The 21,320-nt window shown below is 45.2% G+C and overlaps 1 protein-coding gene across 1 annotated transcript; it reads right to left on the reverse strand.

The window, feature by feature from the left end:
- Window positions 1-282: 282 nt before the first annotated feature.
- On the reverse strand, window positions 283-7,718 carry ZP4 (zona pellucida glycoprotein 4). Its single transcript, XM_012738328.2, has 12 exons — window positions 7,541-7,718; window positions 7,149-7,270; window positions 6,960-7,062; window positions 5,803-5,955; window positions 4,925-5,112; window positions 4,271-4,368; window positions 3,273-3,403; window positions 2,913-3,102; window positions 2,686-2,836; window positions 2,301-2,376; window positions 608-724; window positions 283-417 (listed from the first exon to the last, which is right to left on the reverse strand). The coding sequence occupies exons 1-12, from the start codon at window positions 7,716-7,718 to the stop codon at window positions 314-316; spliced, it is 1,611 nt and encodes a 536-aa protein (XP_012593782.1). The 3' UTR covers window positions 283-313.
- Between the last annotated feature and the right edge of the window lie 13,602 nt (window positions 7,719-21,320).

Below are 21,320 nucleotides of genomic sequence, written 5' to 3' on the forward strand. Positions count from 1 at the left end.
ATACTGGAGTTTGCAAACCAACAGTCTAAGATTCATGACTATACACCAATTCTACCCTAGCTAGGTTGCTCTTGTCCTAGGCAAGGGTTTTGTTCTGTATTTTTCTCTTGAGCTTATAAAACCTCTATTAAGTCAGAAGTTCGTCAGTTTTTGTTTTATTCTCAGCTGAGATACCACCCCCAAGCTTGAAAGATGGGACCGCAAAAGCAGAAGATAGCTAATTTAAAATGAGCCTTTCTACATTTCAAATGAGAAGCTCGGCACAGGCTAGTAGTGCAGTCTTGTTTTATTGACACATTTTGGTCTGAGTAACTCATCTCTGTTTCCTGATAGCCAAGTAGGATACTAATAAGACTCCAATGATTAAGGCCCCAGAAAGGCCTACCACCCACAGAGGTTGTGAATCTACAGGAACACCTAGAGGATGGAAAGACAGATTAATACATGCTGAAATCAACCAGGTGAGTCTGTGTCCCAACAGGCTGTCAGTCTTCCGCTATAGGAAAATGTTAGTTTCTTTTCAGGAAAACATTGATCAATAGGGGATAGGAAGTAGCTTTGGGTTGACTGGCACTTTGGATGGTAACTTAGGTCTCTTCCTACTCACTTGAATATTTATGGAACTTTCCTGAAGGGTCCTTAGTGGCTTGAAGTAGAATCATGGGGCCCTTGCTAGAAACACTAGCAGTACTGTTCTGAAGACTGACGTTAGAGTTTCTTCTTCCTGTTGGAGAGATGAGAGTTAGCGATTTAAGTTTCGTTTTTGTTCACATAGGGCAGGGGGAGGGACTGTTATGGTACAAGTCCAGGTCCCTTGATATAGAAAGCTCTGTTCCATGCTTTACAAAGACCTCATTTTAGGCCAGGCATGGTGGCTCACGCCTGTAATCTTAGCACTCTGGGAGGCCGAGGTGGGTGGATTGCTCAAGGTCAGGAGTTTCAAACCAGCCTGAGCAGGAGCAAGACACGATCTCTATTAAAATAAAGAAAAATTGGCCAAACTAAAAATATATAGAAAAAATTAGCCAGGCATGGTGGCAAGTGCCTGTAGTCCCAGCTACTCAGGAGGCTGAAGCAGAAGGATTGCTTGAGCCCAGGAGTTTGAGGTTGCTGCAAGCTAGACTAACACCAAGGCACTCTAGCTGGGGCAACAGAGTGAGACTCTGCTTTAAAAAAAAAAAAAAGCGCCTCATTTTAGTGCATTAAGACAAACTTGACCAAGTCAGACTTTGTATCTAACACCTCAGAATCACTGGGATCTGTGCATAGAGATTCTAGAAACTATCTCTGATTGCCATCCTTTTCTGAACAGCAATCACTTTGACAGTAGTATGTTTGTAATTTAGAGCCCTTTCCGTATGATGATATGGAGGCAACTGGTAAAATAGAGAACTATTTGAATCCTGCTTCTGTTTGCCAGTTATGGGACCTTGAGAAAGTTAATCTGAGGTGGTTTAGTTCATTAGAAGTAGAGGTAATATACATGATTAGAGTTGGATGGTAAGTATATAAAATCCTATGTTGAATACTTAAGTACCATTTAGTTACTATGAGTTTTGCTGGAAGGGACTAAAAGCTTTGGGGGTCAGGGATCCCAATTCATTCAGGGGCTAGACAGGTAGGAAAGTGGATCAGGTGGAATACCCCCCCCCCCTTAGGAGTATTGGCCATGAGCAACTGGAGAACATGCTAAGTCTACAATCATTCCACCTGGAGATCTTTAGCCCGTGTTGCCAGACCTTGATCAGGTATAGACATTTATATTTGTAAGCTAGCCAGGTGTGTTTTTGAGCCCTATGTAGCCATGTGTGTTTATGAGCCATATGTGTTTATGAGTCAGCAGATTGGCTTGGCACCTGCTCTAATAAAAATTCATATGGAAATGTTAAAAGTCACCTGAGGATTTATACTTTTTATGTGTTTGACATATGCTTGTACATATTTGATAGTGATTATCTCTACACATAATGCGTAATGATCTGATCAGGGTAGTTAGCATATCCATCATGTCAACCATTTCTCATTTGTGTAGGCAACATTCAACATCCTCTATTGAGATTATACATTGTTACTGTAGTCATCCTACAGTGGTGTAGAACACTAGAACTTATTTGGAGACACCTGCTATCTTCTAGGAAGTGAGTCAACTCTGGTTCTACTATATAGTAGGTAATTAGAGAAGGCTTAATAGAGGTAAATCTCTCCAGTTGAATTATTTGGCCAGAGGCTAAGAAAGGTTAAACCTGGGACTCAGGACTTATTCAAGTCTGTCCTCTCACATAGACAGCTTGGATACTCACGGTCGGCAGGACAGGTGACCCTACAGGACGGCATCTCAGCGGGCTGGCAGACTGACACACTGCAGTGCAGGTACACCTGGGAGCCAACAGAATGTGAGTCACATTGTAGTACCACCACCCTGTAAAGTCTTCAAACCCGCTTTGTCTTCCAAGCAAGAAGCTCGGGAAGTTATCAGAAAATCTTGATAGCCCAAGCCAATGTCACAATAGCGCTAAAGAATCAAAGTCCAGTTGACAGACCTCAGGGTTGGTATCAAGGGCTGCTCTGAGGCAGTACCGGCAGCCAGCACCAGGGCTGCCTGGGTTGAGGAGTGACAGGATGCGGAAACAGTCCCAGGTCGGGAGGTTCAGAGCTCTGCTGAGGGGTACGCAGGCAGCATCCTACCTGTCCCTCGAGAGCCTGCTTCGCTGCCACAGGGTCCACGAAGCTGAAGGTGAAAATGCTGAAGCGCTGGTGGTGAGAGGGAAATGGCAGGCTCGAGGCTCTCTGGACCGGGATCAGCTGGGTCTGATAATTGTCTCCAGTGTAGGGACATCTACGCCAAGAGACCCAGCAGTCAGGATGGGCTTCTTTGAGGGACTTGGGGGTGGATGGGTGAGAGAATCACTTACCCCTTCACCAGTACAGGCCACTGTGGCTGACTCAGGGGGTTTGCGCCGGGCGTGGCCCAACACTGATGCAGGAGCAGCCCCAGGTGGGGGTCTGTTCTGTGCAGGACGGAGACCTCCACGTAAATGGGATCCTGAAGTAACTTCACCACTGGGTAGTCCCCGGCCATGTAGTAGGAGCTATAGCTGTTATCTGCAAGAGGCCAAAATAAGGAGTTGACATGGTGAGAAGCAGTCACTTGAGAACCATCTTCCCCATAAACACCTGTGTACAGGCGTCTCATTGCCAAGTTAGGGTGCTCATGCCCCAGGAGTGACAGTTTAAATTAGAAGCCAGGTGCTCTAGCCAAGGGGGGGTCTTACCTTTGGCAATCTGAAGTTCCAGAGTGAGGGGTCCAGGCTGGACCTCAGGAAGGGGTGGGGGCAGAGTGAAGACCTGGACATTAACTGGGAGAGAACTGCTACTTACAGAGTAGCTGCAGCTGACTCGGAGCCTGCAGGGAAACGAGACTTTAAGCTAGCTGGCTTGGGTGGGTGGATCGCACTTCCACTCACATCAACTCTTGTGGAGCCATTAAGTGCCAGGTGTTAGACACGTTTGTAAATATGACGGACATGGTTCCTGCCCTTGCGGGAGCTGTATTTTAGTTGTAGAGACTGATATGTAACTAAGACCAGAGTTTGGGTTGAAGATAAGAACCGTGTAAGAGACAGACATGGTTCCATGAGAAACAGGTGCCTAGTGTAGAGAAAGGGGTCTGGGAACACGTTTCAGGTGACTTGATAGGAAGGAGAATGAAAATAACTATTGCAAGTAGGAGCAATACCTGATATAGGAAAAAGAGAGGCAAGAAAGAGCTTGAAGACTTTTGAAGATTCAATAGAAGGACCAGTCTGCAGTTGACAAAGAGTGAGGGGTTGAGAATGTGAGGAGCTGTCAGGCTGGGGAGGCGAGCATGGGCTGTTTCACGTAGGGCCCTGAAGGTTGTGTTCTCGTTGTCTTTCCATAGCTTAAAGTCAACAACAAGAAAGCTGAGTGTGTGATCTGACTGATAAAAAGATTTTAAAGGGACCCTTTTGGCTACAGCACGAACAATGGAGGAAGCCAAAATGAGAAACCACTCAGTTAAGAGGAATAGCAGGAACCCAGGGGAGCTTGAGGCTAAGGTCAAGTTTGTGGCAGCAACGCAGGTGGACGTAATCAAGCGGTGGTCATGAGATTGGCGAACCGAGGCAGTGGACAGCTGAACCAGTTGAGGAATGTTCTTTTGTGGATTCAGGGTTTACCTTGGAACTTCTGCTTTATATGGAGGAAGGGATGTCATTCTGGCCAAGCAGGGTCAGGTTAACTAAGACATTACCTGAAGACGCTGTCGCGGGTGATGGAGCCACGGCTCCAGCGTTTCACATCCCTAGTTGCAACCAGCTCGTTCTCATATACTGCTTGGTCTCCAGCGATCTAGAGGAGTGGGTAGGTGATAAGTCTTGGTCATTCCTGCTAGCCAGATGCTGCTTCATGCAGCTTGCCGATCTAGTACTCGGCAATGCTACCCTCTTGTATGGTAAGTTTTTCTGCACCCTGAGCACAGACATAAGAGCACATAAGAATCTGGAAAGTTGTCACTCAGCCTCATTTCAGAACAGAGGAATGCAAAGGGACTTTGAGTACCAAGAGGCAGCTCGAGTGCTACTACCAATCCAATGAGCTTCCCTGCTGGTTTTCAAGAGCACTGCAGGAAGAAGAACCTGTTCCTTTTTTATGGCTTGATAAAATGAAAATCCCTTAAAAGCTAGGTCACAGCTGTGATGGTCTTTGCTGACCCAAGGGAAGTTTCAACTGTCTCAGTGATGAGGCATCCCTCTGCCCCACGAGAGACTGTCATGGACACGAAGCAATAGAGTCAGGAGCATCCTTCACGGCCAAGATGCCACCCCACCACCCCCACCACCGTTCACCAGGACGTGGCCACTGACTTTCAGAGCCAGGAATGGAGCCCCAGGGCAGCCGCTCTCACCTGTCTGGTAGTACCACAGGAAGTAAACGGCAACACGAACAGGGCAAAGGCGTGTGTCGTCATCACAGGGCCGCATCCGCTGTCATTCCCGAATGCCAAGTGCACGGAATCCAAGAGCAGGGGGGGCATGGTCGCGTTCCGAGACACAGCGATGGAGAAGCGGCCCTCTCGGTGGCAGCGCAGGGTCACTGAAACAACAGACAGGCTGTGCTGGAGCCAGGTCATCGCTCCTGTTGAGGAGCCAGACAGGAGTCTGACAACTTTTGATCCCTTCCTCTGAGAAGCTGGTGTCCCCAGCCACGGCCTCAGTGCAAGCTCGGCTGTCAACTGCCTCCCTGATGCTCTGTAGGAGCATGCGCCTTTGAGTCCTGCCTGCCCCACTCGTGGCCTTAGACGAGGTATGGAGCCTCCTGGCTTCGGTTTCATTTGTCACCTCCTGCCTTGTTTCACTCATCGGTTAAGACTCAGATGTTAGAGTGTGGCATGTGTATGCTCAATGAGTGCCTTAATATTAGAAAGGCTTGGAGCATGATTTAGGACACAGACAGTGGTAATCTTAAAACGAGGCTCTGTAAACGATCTCAGACCATCAGCCAAAGTGGCTATCCCTTGGGGGAAAAAGTTAAGTTTCTATCAGTGAATAGACCTAGCTTCTTGAGTTCGAGTGTTACTGGCTTTAGAGTGGCTTCTGAGACAATAGAAATTGGAAGGCTGTAGAGAACTCTTACTTGGGGTCCAAATGTCCTAGGACTTGTTGCTCACGAGGCAGCCTCTGATCGCCATCTGCCTTCTGAGCAAACCCTTCCCTCCACCCTCCTCTGGCTCTCATTGGAAGTCATTGGCTCTCTCCCTCAGCTGGTTTCAGACACGTGACTCACCCACGTTTCCATAGTAGCAGGAGCCCACCCCTGTGGCGCTGTAGCAACAGCCCAATGCCTCACAGTCAGCGCGAGAGATGGGTGAAGTTGCACACGGAATCCTGTCCACTGCTGGGATGGAGTCACACGGGTCATCCTCGGGAGCATCTTGGGCTAGGTGTAGAAAAAGGAAGAGTAACTCAGGGAATGGAAAGGTTGGTCTTGAATGCCATTGCTACAAGTCATTAATGTTAGATTCCCATAGATAGATGTACTTATTCAATCATCTACCTATGTTACATACTGTAGATTAACTCAGAAGGTTAACTATTAAGTCACCTCGTAGGTGCGCCCTGACATCAGTTCTTTTTGAAAGGTGGGAACACCCACAAGATCTGTACAAATGGTGGGGTGTCTTCCTCGCGCCCTCAAGTTAACAAGAGAGCTGCTTCTGAAGCTGTGTGGACATGAATTACCCAAATATCTTTTTTAGATAGTCTGGCTCAGTAGGTCTGGGGTGGGGCCCGTCATTTCTCGCTTTGTCAGTGTTGCCCATCCAGGCTGTATTTTGAGTAGCAAGGCAGGTGAGAAGAATGAGTTGTGAATTCAAATCTGTTCTGACTTTGAAGTGGGGCTCTCAGATGGCAAGGCAAGACTCTCTGTAGTTAGTAGGTGTCCCACTGCCTACTAATTTCCCCAGTGACATGATCCAGCGTCCCCAACCCAGGGGGTAGGAGACTTGGATCTTAGTCTCAGTGTGTAGCTGGCACCTTGGAGGTATTTCCCAAGCCCCCTAGTTAGCTTCAGCGTCCTTCCCTGCCCTTCCCAAGGGCAAGGAGCTCCTGGTTCCTGGCTAGTTTGTGTTTGGATCCCAGCTCTGTCACTCACCAGGGACGGGCCCATGGGTTAACTCACTGCCAGGGGACAGAAATAGCGTTTGCAGCACCAGGTTAGGATTAGGGGAGTGACATGCAAAGCCCTTACCGCAGTGCCCTAGCACTGGGTAATCTCTCAATTGGTAGTTAATGAAAGCACTACCTGTGGAGGCGAGAGTGGGAGAAAACCACCCCTTCATTAGTGCCAGGTGTCACCGCGCTGAGCCGGCAGGAGAGGCCCAAAGGCACCTTTCCAGGCAGCTCCAACCACCTCCCCCCAACTCGAAAGCGCCCAACCTTGACCTAGAAGGTCCACAGGACACTTGAGCAGCTGCTTCTCTGTAACCACGTCGGGTCCAGCGTCACCTGCTCCTTCCACTCCGACCGGCAGGACATAGTGGGAGTCCTGCAGAGACAGGCCCCGGGCCATTAGCCTGGACGGTGGCACGAGGGGGTGTCGCTTAGTGTCCCCGACCACTGGCTCATACTCACCCACTCAGTGACATAGCAGCCGCCATAGGTCGCTTCCAACACCACAGAGCTGCCCGGGCCCCGCCCTACCCAGGTGCCGCAGCCCGAGTCATTCTGCAGCCTGTGGGGCAGCCCTTGCTTGTCTGGGGGGGGGGGGGGAGGAGGTAAAAAGCACAGTGGTCAGTCTCTGTGTCACCAGTGGTGGGGGAGGACAGCCAGCCTTGCCATTAGACCCCAAGGGAAAGCTGCCAATAAGAATAAGAGGGAAATCAGACTCACACCATAAGTGGCTAAGTTTTACACTATTCGTTCTCAGCTACAGGGTTCACCAAAAGGGGAAAGGCAGGAAACTAGAGAGTAGTTTTGGGTAGTAGAGGAGACATCTCGTCGCCTAAGTGAGTCTTCAAACTTACCCCAAGCTATTAACACAGGAGGAGTCTCTGCCTCCCGGCTGAGAAGGTTTACAGTGAACCGAAAGCCCCGCAGCCCACAGTGGAGCACGCCAGCCCGAGCAGGTGCCTCGGGCGTGCGCCCGCCGCTCAAAGCCAGAGACAAAGGCAAACACAGCAGGACGCACCGCAGCAGCCACATGCTGCTACCAGGAGCCCCAGCTGGCAGCCACCTCTCCGCCTCCTCGCCCAGGAGCCAGGGGCCCTCGTGCGCAGGGAGGTTTCCTTATATCCAGAAGGCAGGCCTGTTTTCAGGTGCACATCTTTGTACCACGCAGGTGGGACGCCTTTGGAAAGGGTAGTTCACCCAGCCTCTTTTGCTTTGGGGCACGGTCTGCAGGTGCATCGCGTTAAATGTCACCATCTAGGCAGATTTCAGAGCCCAGGAAACACGTGGTAGCTTTTGGCAGGGGGTGGGGGAAGAAGGCTTCCTCGGGCTTGCTCAGCACAGCACTTATTCTACTAGTTTATTGACTTCAGATAGACCTTTCTCTAGAATGTTGTGTATTTGGGCATGAATCCTAGCTCTGCCGTCTATGAGCTATAGGATCTGGGTAAATTATAATACTATCTCTCAGAGCCTCATTTTTCTCATCTGTAGAATGGAAATGATACAGGAGAGGGACCTCTCTTAGGGGCCTGCCTGGAGTGTGGGTGGGAGCCCAGTATGAAAATAAAGGAAAATCTTGGGTCCCTTCAGGGGAAGTTCTGGGCACCCGGCTAGCTTCGAGAAGTGATGGGCAACCTGGTGAGAACAGTGGCTTTCTAAGGAACCAGAGTCACAGGATGTTTTTGTTCCCTATAGAAACTGAAAGATGGCATCTTAACATATGTTCTTGAGTTGTTTTTCAGAAACCCCCACCAGATTAAAAATAAAAGGGAACTGAAGAATTAAACTCCAACTGCCATTATTTGTTCTAAATTTCCCCTGAGGGGCCTATGACACCCATCTTAACATTTCTTATTTATTTATTTATTTTTTGAGACAGAGTCTCACTTTGTTGCCCAGGCTAGAGTGAGTGCCGCGGCGTCAGCCTAGCTCACAGCAACCTCAAACTCCTGGGCTCAAGCAATCCTGCTGCCTCAGCCTCCCAAGTAGCTGGGATTACAGGCATGCGCCACCATGCCCGGCTAATTTTTTTCTATATATATTAGTTGGCCAATTAATTTCTTTCTATTTATAGTAGAGATGGGGTCTCGCTCTTGCTCAGGCTGGTTTCGAACTCCTGACCTTGAGCAATCCACCCGCCTTGGCCTCCCAGAGTGCTAGGATTACAGGCGTGAGCCACCGTGCCTGGCCCATCTTAACATTCTTTCCGACAATCCAAGACTCTCTGAATCCACCTACGCCATCCTCTTCAGAATCTCTCATCTTTTTGGGTCAGGCCAATGTTATAACCTCCATGTATTGATTTACAATTTTGTCGGTCTGAAATGCCTGCCTGCCTTTGACAGCCTTGGCTTGAAGCAGGGAGCTCGGGTCTCAAGCATTGGCTGCCCGAACTTCTTGCATGGAGCCCCGCAGTGAAGATTCCTCTTCTCCCACTGCAAATCTCGGCTTCGGTGTCTGGCTCCCCTGTGTTTAATTTGGTAACAAGAATGCTATCTCCTGGCAGTGGCGTTCTTGAGGATTAAGTGAGAGATTCTATGTTAAATGTTGGGCATAGCACTTGGCTAAGCAGTGAGTGCTCGGTTGACATTGTTGGGTGTGAGTTCCCATGATAAATCTTCCAATAGCATCATCATTCAATTTCAGCATGAGAAAATGCACTGATAGAGTGTGATCCACTACAAGGAGCTCCAGGATCAACAGAAAAAACATCCTACCCACCATTATTATCTCAAAATGAATGTTCTGCCCTTTGATTTTGGAAGGGCAAATGCTGTCCTTTATATTTTCTTATGTTAGATTGACCTGGTCATTTAAAAATTGTTTCAGTGGAATTACAAACAGCACATAGAGCATCATAACTGCTTCGTATTCATAACCATATGAAAAGCCCTGTAATTATTGGAGTATTCATCTGATTCACATGTCATAGGCAGATTTATGGATTCTCCTTGTGTCACCTTCCAAACTACTTGGGAGTCCCGCACAGACTGCTGCACTGCCCATTTCTCAGCTGCTGATCTGGGCGCTCAGGGTCCCTCTGAGAAGGTCCCTCTGAGGAAGACAGCTTGTGTGGCTGGGGAAAAGCAGACTGATTTCCCAAAAAACCTTGTCCAGGCTGGGCATGTTCACATTTGAATGTTTTAATTTAAATTAGAGAACAAGGACTTACCTACTCAACGTTTTCTAATGTACCCTTTAATGGGAATACGGGCACACCCAACGATTTCTCTAGAGAGCAAGGGTATAAAGAGCACAGGGGCTGTGCTTTAATGCCTTCTGGCCATTGGGGACAAGCCCTGACGATCGTGGAGGTTGCCCTGCTGTGACGGAAGCAGGATCCCTCGAAGTGGAGGGTGAGGTACCAGGCAAACAAGGCCCCAGGAAACCCTCTTCCAGTGTGAGAAGGCAATAATCAAAATTACCCTCCAAATATGAAGGACTGAGTAGGCCATTGTTATGCTAATCAGTAATTAGGGAGCAGCTGGGGGCATCCAGCTGTTTTTGGCATGTGGTGGCAATTAGGACACTTCTCTTCTGAAGGAAGATGTCAAACTTAATTTGCTGCAAGTACTTACAGGGTTTTCCTTTTCAACAAGCCAGGATGAACTGTAATCTGGAGTCAGTTGCCAGGAGGTGGGTTCCATCGCTGGGTTTCTGGGTTCCTTCTTTTAATTCTTCTCTCTGCCCGTGCCCATACAACCCGTCTCTCAAGGGTCTACTGTGCTGTCTGCACAGCACCCGCTCTGCCCTGATTTTGCCTCTCCTTTCCTCCCCTTTCTTTGCACCCACAACCACCGTGAGTAGAAAATCATCTTCCCTTGCACAGGCAGGAGGAGGCTCAGCTGAATGGCTCCTTGCATTTACGGAGGAATGCCAGTGCGGTCGATCTTGAACAATGCAGGGGTTAGTTAGGGACCCTGACCCCTGTGCAGTCGAAAATCTGTGCATTAATTCTGAGTCCTCCAAAACTTGACTACTAATAGTTGACCAGAAGCTTTACTGTTAACAAACAGCTGATTAACACATGTTTTGTATGCTATATGCATTATAGACTGCATTCTTACAATAAAGCAAGCTAGTAAAAATGTTGAGAAAATCATAAGGAAAAGGAACTGTAGTTACTATTCATTAAGCAGAAGTGGATCATCCTAAAGGCCTTCATCTTTGTTGTCTTTGCACTGTATAGGCTGAGGAAGAGGAGGGGTTGGTCTTGCTGTTTCAGGGGTGGCAGAGGAGAAGAAAATCCACGTACAAGTTCAAACCTGTGTTGTTCAAGTGTCAACTGTGTGTTGCCATTCCTCTTTGTTGAATTGGATGAAGAGATTAAGAAAGAGGTAGGGGAGTGGATTGCTCCAGAAAGAAAGACAAAGAGTTAAATTAAGGATTTTCAGTGGAAATTTACAGATAAGAGTAATGGGAATCTTCTGGCCCATATGCCATGTCTCTGTTGACTTCAGCACGCCCTTCTCCCATCCTTAATGGTGCCAGTCTACTTAAAAGTAAGCCATGCTCCTTCCTCTATAGACCATGTGGGTTGACATGTTGCCTTTGCAGGTGACAGTAAGTTCTAAGCACCGTAAACCAGCGGGGTCTCTTCCAACATCCCACTTCTGTCATCAGAGCTTATAATTACCATGAGTTTTAATTCTCACTTTTAAAATACTAACAGGAGGGGAAATCCCTGACTCTAGTCATTTCAAGCAGTTTGTTTTATAGTTTCTGCAGACATAGCGAGCTGGCACTCAGAGTGGCTCCTGTCCACTTATTCATTATTTGTGCAAGCCTGTGGGGAATTATTCCTCCACCTAAGAGCAAGGCAAGGTGGGCAGAAGGAACAAAGTTTATTGCCAAAGTGACTGGCAGCTGAGCAGGCCTGAGATTGGCAGGTGCCACTTGCAGTGTTGATTGGACTTTCATTGAGTTTAACAGTTACCATTTGTGTGGTATCAGTTAATTTTGTATGTCATCTAAAGAATAGGGGAACCTAGGGGAAATATATCCTTGCTCTTTATCATTCGATGAAAACAATACAAAGCTTTCCATGCAGTTGTGATCTGAGAATGAAGGTCCTTACCCCGATTACCAAGGCCACTTACTAGGACAAAGGGCAATAAGTGGGTATACTATTTAAAATAGCAAATGTCAAGATGCGTGTGGTATATGTGGGCGTGTGCATGTAAAGAATTTGGAATTGCCTTCCTATCAGTTTGCTGGGGCTGCCCCAAGAAAGCGATATAGACTTGGTAACTCAAAACACCAGAAAGTTGTTGTCTCCCAGCTCTGGAGGCCAGAAGTTTGAGATCAAGGTGTCAGCAGGGTCATGCTCCCTCTTAAACCTACAGGGGAGAACCCTTCCTCATCTTTGTTAGTTTCTGGTGGTTTCCAGCAACCTTTGCCATTCCCTGGCTGGTAGATGCATCACTCCAATCCTCTGCCTTCACATGTGGTCATACTCTCTGTGTGTCTTCACTCAGTCTTCCCTTTATGTGCATCTGCCCAAATGGCATCATTTATTTATTTATTTTCAGACAATGTCTTGCTCTGTCACTCAGGCTAGAGTGCAGTGGTGTGATCATAGCTCACTGTATCCTCAAACTCCTGGGCTCAAGAGGTCCTTCTTGCCTCAGCCTCCCAAAGTGCTGGGATGATAAGCAGGAACCACTGTGTCTAGCTCAAATTTCCTCTTTTACAAGGATACCAGCAATACTGGATTAAGGCCTATCCTAATGACCTCATTTTGATTTTCTATAAAGACCCTCTTTTCAAATAAGAATACGTTCTGAGGGATTGGGAGCTAGGACTTGAACATACCTTTGTTGGGGAGGGTATAATTCAGTCTGTAACACCTTGCAAACACCTTACAATCTGTGTAAAATTGCATCAGCCAACGTAATCTTTGTTTGAACTGGAATGTTTTTTTTTTTTTAATGAAATGAAACCTGTATGCATTTGCTGCATTTGCTTATTAAAACTTCTTTTGAAAATTCCCAACCTTACCTTGACTAAGCTAAAGGGATTTGGTAATTCCTTTTCATGTAGAGGGAAGGGAGCAGTTACGTACTCCAGTGGCCGAGCTGGTTGGTACTAATGGCTGTTGCAGTTTAGAAAGCAGGCAGACCTGGTGAGCTAGGGTAGTTCAAGGGTTGGCAGTTTATGGGGAAAGATGCAGGCCATGTGGAAGCTATTCTGACTTTGGTCATTTCCATACACCTGATAACTATTCTAGCGCAGTTGCTCTTTGCTAACTAGGGTTGATCGGGTAATTCACCAAGGTGGTTGTGTTGGACGGTATCCTATACAGTCATACCTCAGTATCTGCGGGGTTTTAGTTCCAGGACCCCTGAGGATGCAAAAATCTGTGCACACTCAGGTCCCGCAGTCAGCTCTGCCCAACCCACCTATAGAAAAAAAGTCCACCCTCTGTACCTGCAGGTTGCAGATGCAGAGAGCAGGAATGCGGAGGGCCGACTGGATTTGTTGAAAACAGTTTGTGTAAAAGTGGACCCGCACAGTTCAAACCCGCTTTGTTCAAGCCTCAACTGCACACTCATGTGGCTTACATGCTACACCAATTTGATTGTAACCAGGATGTCGCTTTACTTTTCCAATGATGTGCCTTTATGTACGTGGTTTCCTCTTTTCTGGGATACCTTCACCGAAATTTTGTCCCTGGACCAACAGCATTGGCACAGCCTGGGGGCTTGTTAAAAATGCAAGTTTGGGGGCCGGCACTCCAAATCTACTTAATCAGAAAGCCCGGGGCGGAGCTCAACAGGTTAATTTAAGTAGCCTTCCAGGTGATTCTGATCCCACTCAAGCTTGAGAACCGTGGTTAGAACATTCCACATCCACTTCTCCATGAAGCGCTTTCTGACCCCCACCCTGTTGGAGGTAATTCCTTCTTTTTCTTTTTCTTTTTTTATTTCAGGGTATTATGAGGGTACAAACATTTTGGTTACATTTCATGTCTTTGCCTCACCCAAGGGAGTAATTCCTTCTTAATTTGGTTTTGTAAGTGTTCTTTGTCCTCCTCTTGGGGCAGTTACTACTCTGTACTCCACTTTCCCTTTGGAGGTTGTAAGAAGTTTGAAGGTCAGGCCATATTCACTTCTGTGTTCTCCACGTTGCTTACCTCCTGTGCTCTGACAGTATTTGCTAGGGAAGTGAGCTCTTGATTACTTAAGTGGTCTGCACACATGCTTTAGAGGGATCTGGCTTTGCAAGGCCTACTTCATTTTTGCTATCTGTGCCATCTGTGTTTTTGTGCTTACTTCAGCGGTGACGGACACTTCCTGTTATCCTGAGGGTAAGATCCAGTCTCTTCAGCATGGCCAGATAATGTTTTAAATTTTTTGTAGAGACAGGTCTCACTATGTTGCTCAGGCTGGTCTCAAACTCCTGGTCTCAAGCGATCCACCCACCTTGGCCTTCCAAAGTGCTGGGATTACAGCCATGAGCCATGGCATCCAGCCTGCAGAGCATCTTAATTGTAGTTTCCTCAGTCCAGGTCCCTTGCGACCATAGGTTCTGTGAGTGCAGGGTCTGTCCCTCCTAACTCAGTGTCTTTAACATAACGAGGTCTCAATGCATGCTTATGCACTGGGTGGATTCTATTCTGGGAATTTAGCTTAAACAATAAAAATGTGCCTTGAAGGCTCCTCCTCAGCCCTTCTGCTTTCTGTCTTGCACCCCCCATGTGCCAGCAGCCTTCTTGTTCTTTTACCTTCGTTACAACCTTTCCCGGAAGTGGTACCAGTTAAATGATTTTGCCAAAACATATCTGTGCACCTACAAAGACATAGAATAAAAACCAGTAGCTGCTGTGTTCACATCCCTCTAAACAAATATCAACAGAACATAAAATTGTTGTGTTAGGATATTTTTATCCAGGCTAAACACAAATGACTCAAGTCATACGGTATAGTATATGCTTTGGAAATAAATCATAGTAATTCCATTATATGTATGAACAACTAACATTTACTGAGCCCCTGCTCTGGGTCAGATATTTTCTGAGACGCTGGGAATAGAACTTAGCTCTCTTCTAACCTAAGTTTCTTATTCTCTCGCTTTCTTTGTCTCTGTCTCTTTCTCAATATCTCTTTCATTGGACATACTCTGTCAGGTATTACGGTAGGCATGGGGGTATAACACGAAATAGCAGAGACTTGATCTCATGAAGCTTACAGGTAAGAGATTCCCTGAGCAATAATTAATCACACATGTATTCCCTACACCTAGCCCAATATCTGGCAATGAATGTGTGTTAGTGAATGAAATGATGAAATCAGAAATAAACTGATTTCAAATATTTCTGTACATTTCACTTAAGAACAGGCAGCAGCTCATGTTTTATCAGTGCATGTGGTTTGGGGCTCTCATTTCTGAGTGGGTGCTGGCTATTCCAGAGAACCTGGCCAGTATTTTCCCTCTCCATTCGTTTCTTTCTCTCTTCTTTTTTCTTTCTTTCTTAGTCCGGCAGATAAAGGATAGGTTAGAATCGGAGCAAGAGAATGTATTCAATTTCACAGCCTCCGTTTTGCAGAGCCATCTGAATTAGTTGGTGTTGACAAAATATAGAGTGCCTCCAAATTCAGCAGAAGCCTGCCAACAACTAGCTTTTAGGCTGATGTCTGTGACTGGGGGAGCCACAGGTTCAAAAGGTCAGGTAGGGTTTCCCACTAGGAGTCTCCCCTGCAAGCTGACCCTGCCCTTCATGCCATATCCCTTGGCGGAGAGCACGTAACCCCTCTTTGGTCACTTACCTGCAAAGTGAGACTGTGACACACAAGTCTCCAGAACTGATGAAAATGGTTCCAAGGACAAATTTAGGTAACAGCTGGAAGAAGGAAAAAAAAAAAAAAAAAAGACTTGTGGATCAGAGATGCAAATTGGCCACAGGGTTGGGTAATGGATGATTCCAATCTGTGTAAGAGACTCGGGTCATGCTCATTACCGTCCCGCACATCCGACACTAGTGAGAGCAAGACTTTGGCAGGCATTTATCACAGCGTATATTGAAAGTGTCATTAGTGAAAAATTAATATTACAAAACATTATAGAAAGGCTGAAGCAATCATCTCGCCTTAATAACAGAGGACGGTGCTCGTAAATGTCCTTTATTTCTCTCCTCAAGCAGAAAATGAGGAACATGCCAGGATGATCAGATCTCACTCTTTGTCTCCAAATTGCAAACTGAAACTGTTGATCATTTCATCTCTTTCTTTTTAAATTGGGTCAGGTTGTCCTGTGACATGCCACGCATTTCTCTTTATTTAAAGAGACGGAAGACTCCTGCCGTTTGGCAGTAGGGGAATTGCTTCTTGTTGGTTGAAAATGATTAGCTCTGAAGACAGATTTTTTTTTTTTGGAAGCCTTTTGTTTCCAACAAATATTGAGCTGCTTGTATCATCTTCTCCCATGCTTTGAGAAGGAAAAAAGAAAGATCTCTGATGTTCTTAGCTTATTAGCAAAGGCTTTTCGTAGTTGAGGGCTACTTCCAAAGGTGCCTGATTTTAACCCTTGGAATTCCGGCCACTTCCACAAAGAGTAGCCAGAGAAATAATCTCATTGATCTCTGACAAATTTCCTCCTGGATCAAGCATCTATTATATACTATGATGGTGTAGGGAATTGAAAGGAGTAATAATAAAATCCAAGAAGACAAGTCTGAATGTCTAAGCAGTAAACAAAATCCTAGACTTAACAGCCTGTTAGAGCTGCAACCATTTTAGAGAGCTCTTATATTTTATATAAGAACATGGAGGATCACTGGTTTTGCTCAGACTAGTTGGGAGTAGTTGAGAAAGATTTGGGGCAAGAAACTGGGACTTTTGACTGTTCAGAGAAAGAGTTCAAGACTTAGATGAGTGTCAAGGCAAACACAGTGAAGCAAATCAGAAATAATGCGCACACATAAAAATGCCAAGCACTAATATGAGTCAGTAGGTAATCAAGTGACAAAATATGTGATGCAATAGAACAGGCTAGGACATCAGAGCAGGGTGAGGCCAATGTCATGAGAGTTGAAGCTGTTCAGAGGTGGAATTTGAGTTTCAGTTGATGGTGTTTGAGTGGGATAAGATGGATGGTGTAGAAGGTGGCTACTCTGGATTTGATGGACGAATGACTAATGAAAACTAAGTGACTAAGAAGATGAACGAACACTTAGAAAAAGGAATCAGCAGTATGTAGGTGGGGAGACAGGTAGCATTAGCTCCTCTACTGTGCCAGGCACTGGGAGGGAGAGTACAGGCATGAATAATTTATTTCTCCTGTCATCCCTGGACCCAGAACTCAGCTCTTCTAAGTTCCAGCCTAAGGATTTTTCCATAGAAGCAAGTAGCTTCTTGCAGCTGCTTCCTACATTGGTGTGTGCATGTGGATTTTCCTCTGTGCAGTTTAAAAACATAGATTCATGCGTGCTGAGATAGATAAGGAGTATTGATTTTGTCTTAGCATGGGAAGTCAACGGTAAGTTGTAGGCCAGCCACAAGTGGCTCACGCCTGTAATCCCAGCAGTTTGGGAGGCAGAGGCAGGAGGATTGCTTGAGGCCAGGAGTTCGAAGTTGCAGTGAGCTCTGATTGGGGCACTGTACTCCAGCCTGGGTGACAGAGCAAGATCCTGTCTCTAAAAACAAACAAATAAAAGTTGTAAAAATAAATCAATAAAAGGAAACAATATGGTGATAGTGGTGATGATGGTATTCCGGGTGGCCCAAGTGAGTCAGTGGTACGGAGAAAATTATAAATAAACACAATGGAAATAAAAACTGAGACTATCTGGGACGGGGGGGTGGGGGTGGGGGGGGCAGTTCTTCTGACCTCACACTTTACCTACATGTTAAGAACTTTCTCTAAAACTGTGAGAAATTCACTTTGGTCCAAAATACCCCCTACCCCCAAGTGAAAAAGCTCATCGATCATGCTTCCTTGTGTCCCATCTGGAGCTTTCTACTCTCCTGCTAAATGAAGTGGCAAATTGACATTTCTGCACTAGCACAGGAAAAAAAAAAAAAAAAACCAAAAAAACTCTGACTTGTTTTTGATTTATGCACTACATTTTCATGCTCCAGGGCATGGATAATTTAGCGGTGGCTTGAAATGAAGGAGAAAGCATTTAAAGTCATGTGGGGATTTGATAATACCATTGAATGGAATGTTATTTGTATGACTTTGGAAGTAATTAATTTCCCAAATCTTCCTTGTTTTCAAACCGAGGTGGTTAGTCTGCTTGTGTGTAAGTGACTCCTTGATGGTTTGTGAAACTCTCAGAGTATGGGTTGGGGGAGTTTTTACTCATACAATCAGGCATTAAATGGCTTTCCACTTTGACGTCCCCAAGAGCCCTTCCAATAGCCCTTCTATCTTTCTGGGAAGGAGAGACCCTTGCCCTAGGACTGAGGAGACCTGGGTCTAGTTCCAACTTTGATGAAGACAGTGGACTCCTCTGTGTACAATTTATTCACCCCTGGACCTCCCACTTCAGAGCTGGCACGTAAGAGTTGTCAACTAATGTGTCGCTGGCTGGATGCCTAGCTAGTTGTGTAATCTTGTGCATTTGTCTCTCTGGGTCTCAGTTTTCTCAGCTGAAAAATAAAAGCATCTTTATTGATCATTTTCCAAGTCCCCTCACTGCACTAAAATCCTACGACATAAGCCATGTGTGATTTGGGCTTATTTCATTTAATTATCATTTTGCCTCATTCTCATCAAAACATTAGCTGTGGCTTGAGATGAATTGAAACATCTTCCCACTGGTTTTGCTCATGATGAAAAGTCTGACTAATGCAACCTTTTTTTAAAAAAAAAAATCATATATGGATAGTTATGAATTATTTAGGTATAAGAGGCCATACCAACACCAATGAGATAAAAATATTATTTTAAAAATGAATAGTTTGTGGTTAAATTTCTGGGTCAGAACAGATTATTACCTTCATCCATTCAGCCTTATCTCTAATTTTAAAAATTAGCCCAAATGGGTGGTTTTACCACTAGGCACTATCCAGGGAGATGAAGGTAATGAGAGGCAGGCTTTGCCTGACACGAAGGTGTTAAGAAATCCATATCAAGTTCACCAATGAATGGTGAGAGGTGGGCTCGGTGTGTTTATTTTATTTAAGTGTCTCCTCTATTAATGTAGTGGCAGAAATGACATTTTTCCTTTTATCTCCATTGAAAGAAGACCCAGAAACACACGCCTTGGAATTTTGGAAGAGAATTGCCCATCTTCAAGGATGGGTGTTGGTCTTCCTGGAATTGCTGATAGGACTCTTGGAGAAAGGTAAGAGCCACTGGGATCATTGATGTAGCTTCTTTCTGGTGGGCGAGGCTGTACAATAACCCCGCTTGCATATAGCAAGGGAGTATAATCAGCTCCTTTGTGTTTTGCATATTTAAAAGGGAGGATTGTACTAATTTGAAGTCCCACCAACAGTTGTATGAGTGTTCCTTTCTCTCTGCATCCATGCCAGTATCTATTGTTTTATTTTTTTTATTTTTAATAAGGACCATTCTGATAGGGGTAAAGTGGTATCTCCTTGTAGTTTTAATTTGCATTTCTCTGATGTTGAACATTTTTTCACGTTTTTGATCATTTGTCTATCTTCTTTTGAAAAACTTCTGTTCATGTCTTTTGCCTACTTTTTGATGGGGTTGTTTGTTTTTTTCTTGCTGATTTGTTCGACTTCTATGTAGATTCTGGATATCAGTCTTTTGTTGGATGTATAGTTTGCGAATATTTTCTCCCCTTCTATAGGTTGTCTATTCACTCTGTTGATTATTTCCTTTGCTGTGTAGAAGCTTTTAAATTTAATTAAATCCCATTTATTTATTTCCACTGTTGTTAAGTTTGACTTTGAGGTCTTAGTCATAAATTCTTTGCCAAGGCTGATGTCCAAAAGAGTTTTTTTCTATGTTTTCTTCTAGACTTTTTATGTTGTCATGCTTATGGAGATTCCTCAAAGAAATAAATGTAGACCTAAAATTTGATCCAGCGATCTCACTTCTGAGCATCTACCCAAATAAATTAAGTCATTTTATCAAAAAGATACCAGCACTTGAATGATTATTGCTCAGCACAGTTCATAATTGCAAAGATGTGGAATCAGCCTAAGTTTCCTTCAATGCATGAGTAATAAAGTGTGACTTTTAGGAAGCAGAGGGAGGCTTGTCATAGCCTGCTTCATCCAAATGGGTCCTTTACCTGCAGTCCTGTCAGCCTCTCAGAGAGTGAAGCCTTTGCACCTGCCAGAGATGTGTACAACATGCCTGTGCTGCCAGTCCCTGAGGGAACCATGTGTTGAGGAATCTAAGGAGAGAAACTCAATGACAATTGCTTGCCAATGAAAGCAGGTGGAATTCGTATTTATTTAACCTCAGGCTATGCAGTGAGTCCTCCATAAAAATAGGGTAAGAGATTATTATTTCCTGAAATTTCATATTCAGTTGTTACTGTAATAGGAGAAACAAATAAAACTGGGAAGAAATAACCAATGCTAAGGAAATACCTTTCCAGAGATAAAGTTTCCATATTAATTTAATTTCCTACTAAATTACACAGTCCCCACATTCTTCCTTGGGGACTCGTCAATGTCAGCTCTCTCTGGGTTCTGCCTTTGACTCACTTCTCATCCTAGGTTAGCTCCTCTATTCCCACAATTTTAACTGATGACTCAAACAAGCTAATATATCTAATATATCTAATTCAGACATTCATTCGGTAGGTGTATGTAGATGCAAGATACTGTGGAATAAAATATTGAACAAAATATTCACGTTTCTAGCCATGATTTTGGGAATAGTCTTTTAGCAGGGAGAGAGAGAGAATCAAATACTCAAAAAAGACGTATGTAAGTATTGTGATAACTGCAATGAAGGAAAAATAGAGAGTGCTGTGAGACTGGCAGAGAATAACTAAAACAAGGATGGAGTTGCTGGAATGGAAAGAAAGAGGAGGAGGAAGGACTACAAGATGGACCTTGGCCAGATCACAGAGACACTTGTAGACCACAAGAAGCATTTCGCTTCTCATCACGAGATCAATGGAATTCCACGGTGAAGTTTTAAGCTAGACAATGAAATGAACAGATTTACATTTTGTGAAAAGCTTACTCTGCCTGTAGTGTGAAGAATGTATTGAAGGTTGGAGGAAGGCCAGGTGTAGGGAGAAGATCCCAAGTTTGGTTTGAGACATCCCAAATTTAATGAGCCCTCAGAGCTTTATGTTGGGTAGGCTGTTGGAAGTATTGGTACAGGAACTGGAAGAAAAGATCCAGGCTACATATTTGAGTTGGAACTCATTGACATCTGGATGGGTATTTGAAGCTGTGAGCTTGCCCAAACAAGTGTGTAGAGTGAAAATAAAGATGGAGAGGGGCTGTGTTTAATTCCTGAGAAGCCAACTTATTTAAGAGGTTTTGCAGGCTGGGTGTGATGGCTCATGCTTTTAATCCTAACAATTTGGGAGGCTGAGGCAGAAGGGTTGTTTGAGACCAGGAGTGTTAAAAAAGCCTGAGCAACACATAGGAAAATTAGCCAGGTGTGGTGGTGTGTGCCTGTAGTCCCAGCTACTCAGGAGGTTGGGGCAGGGAGATCGCTTGACCCTAGGAGTCTGAGGTTGTAGTGAGC

This window comes from Microcebus murinus, chromosome 19 (assembly GCF_040939455.1).
Source record: "Microcebus murinus isolate Inina chromosome 19, M.murinus_Inina_mat1.0, whole genome shotgun sequence".
Lineage (NCBI taxonomy): Eukaryota > Metazoa > Chordata > Mammalia > Primates > Cheirogaleidae > Microcebus > Microcebus murinus.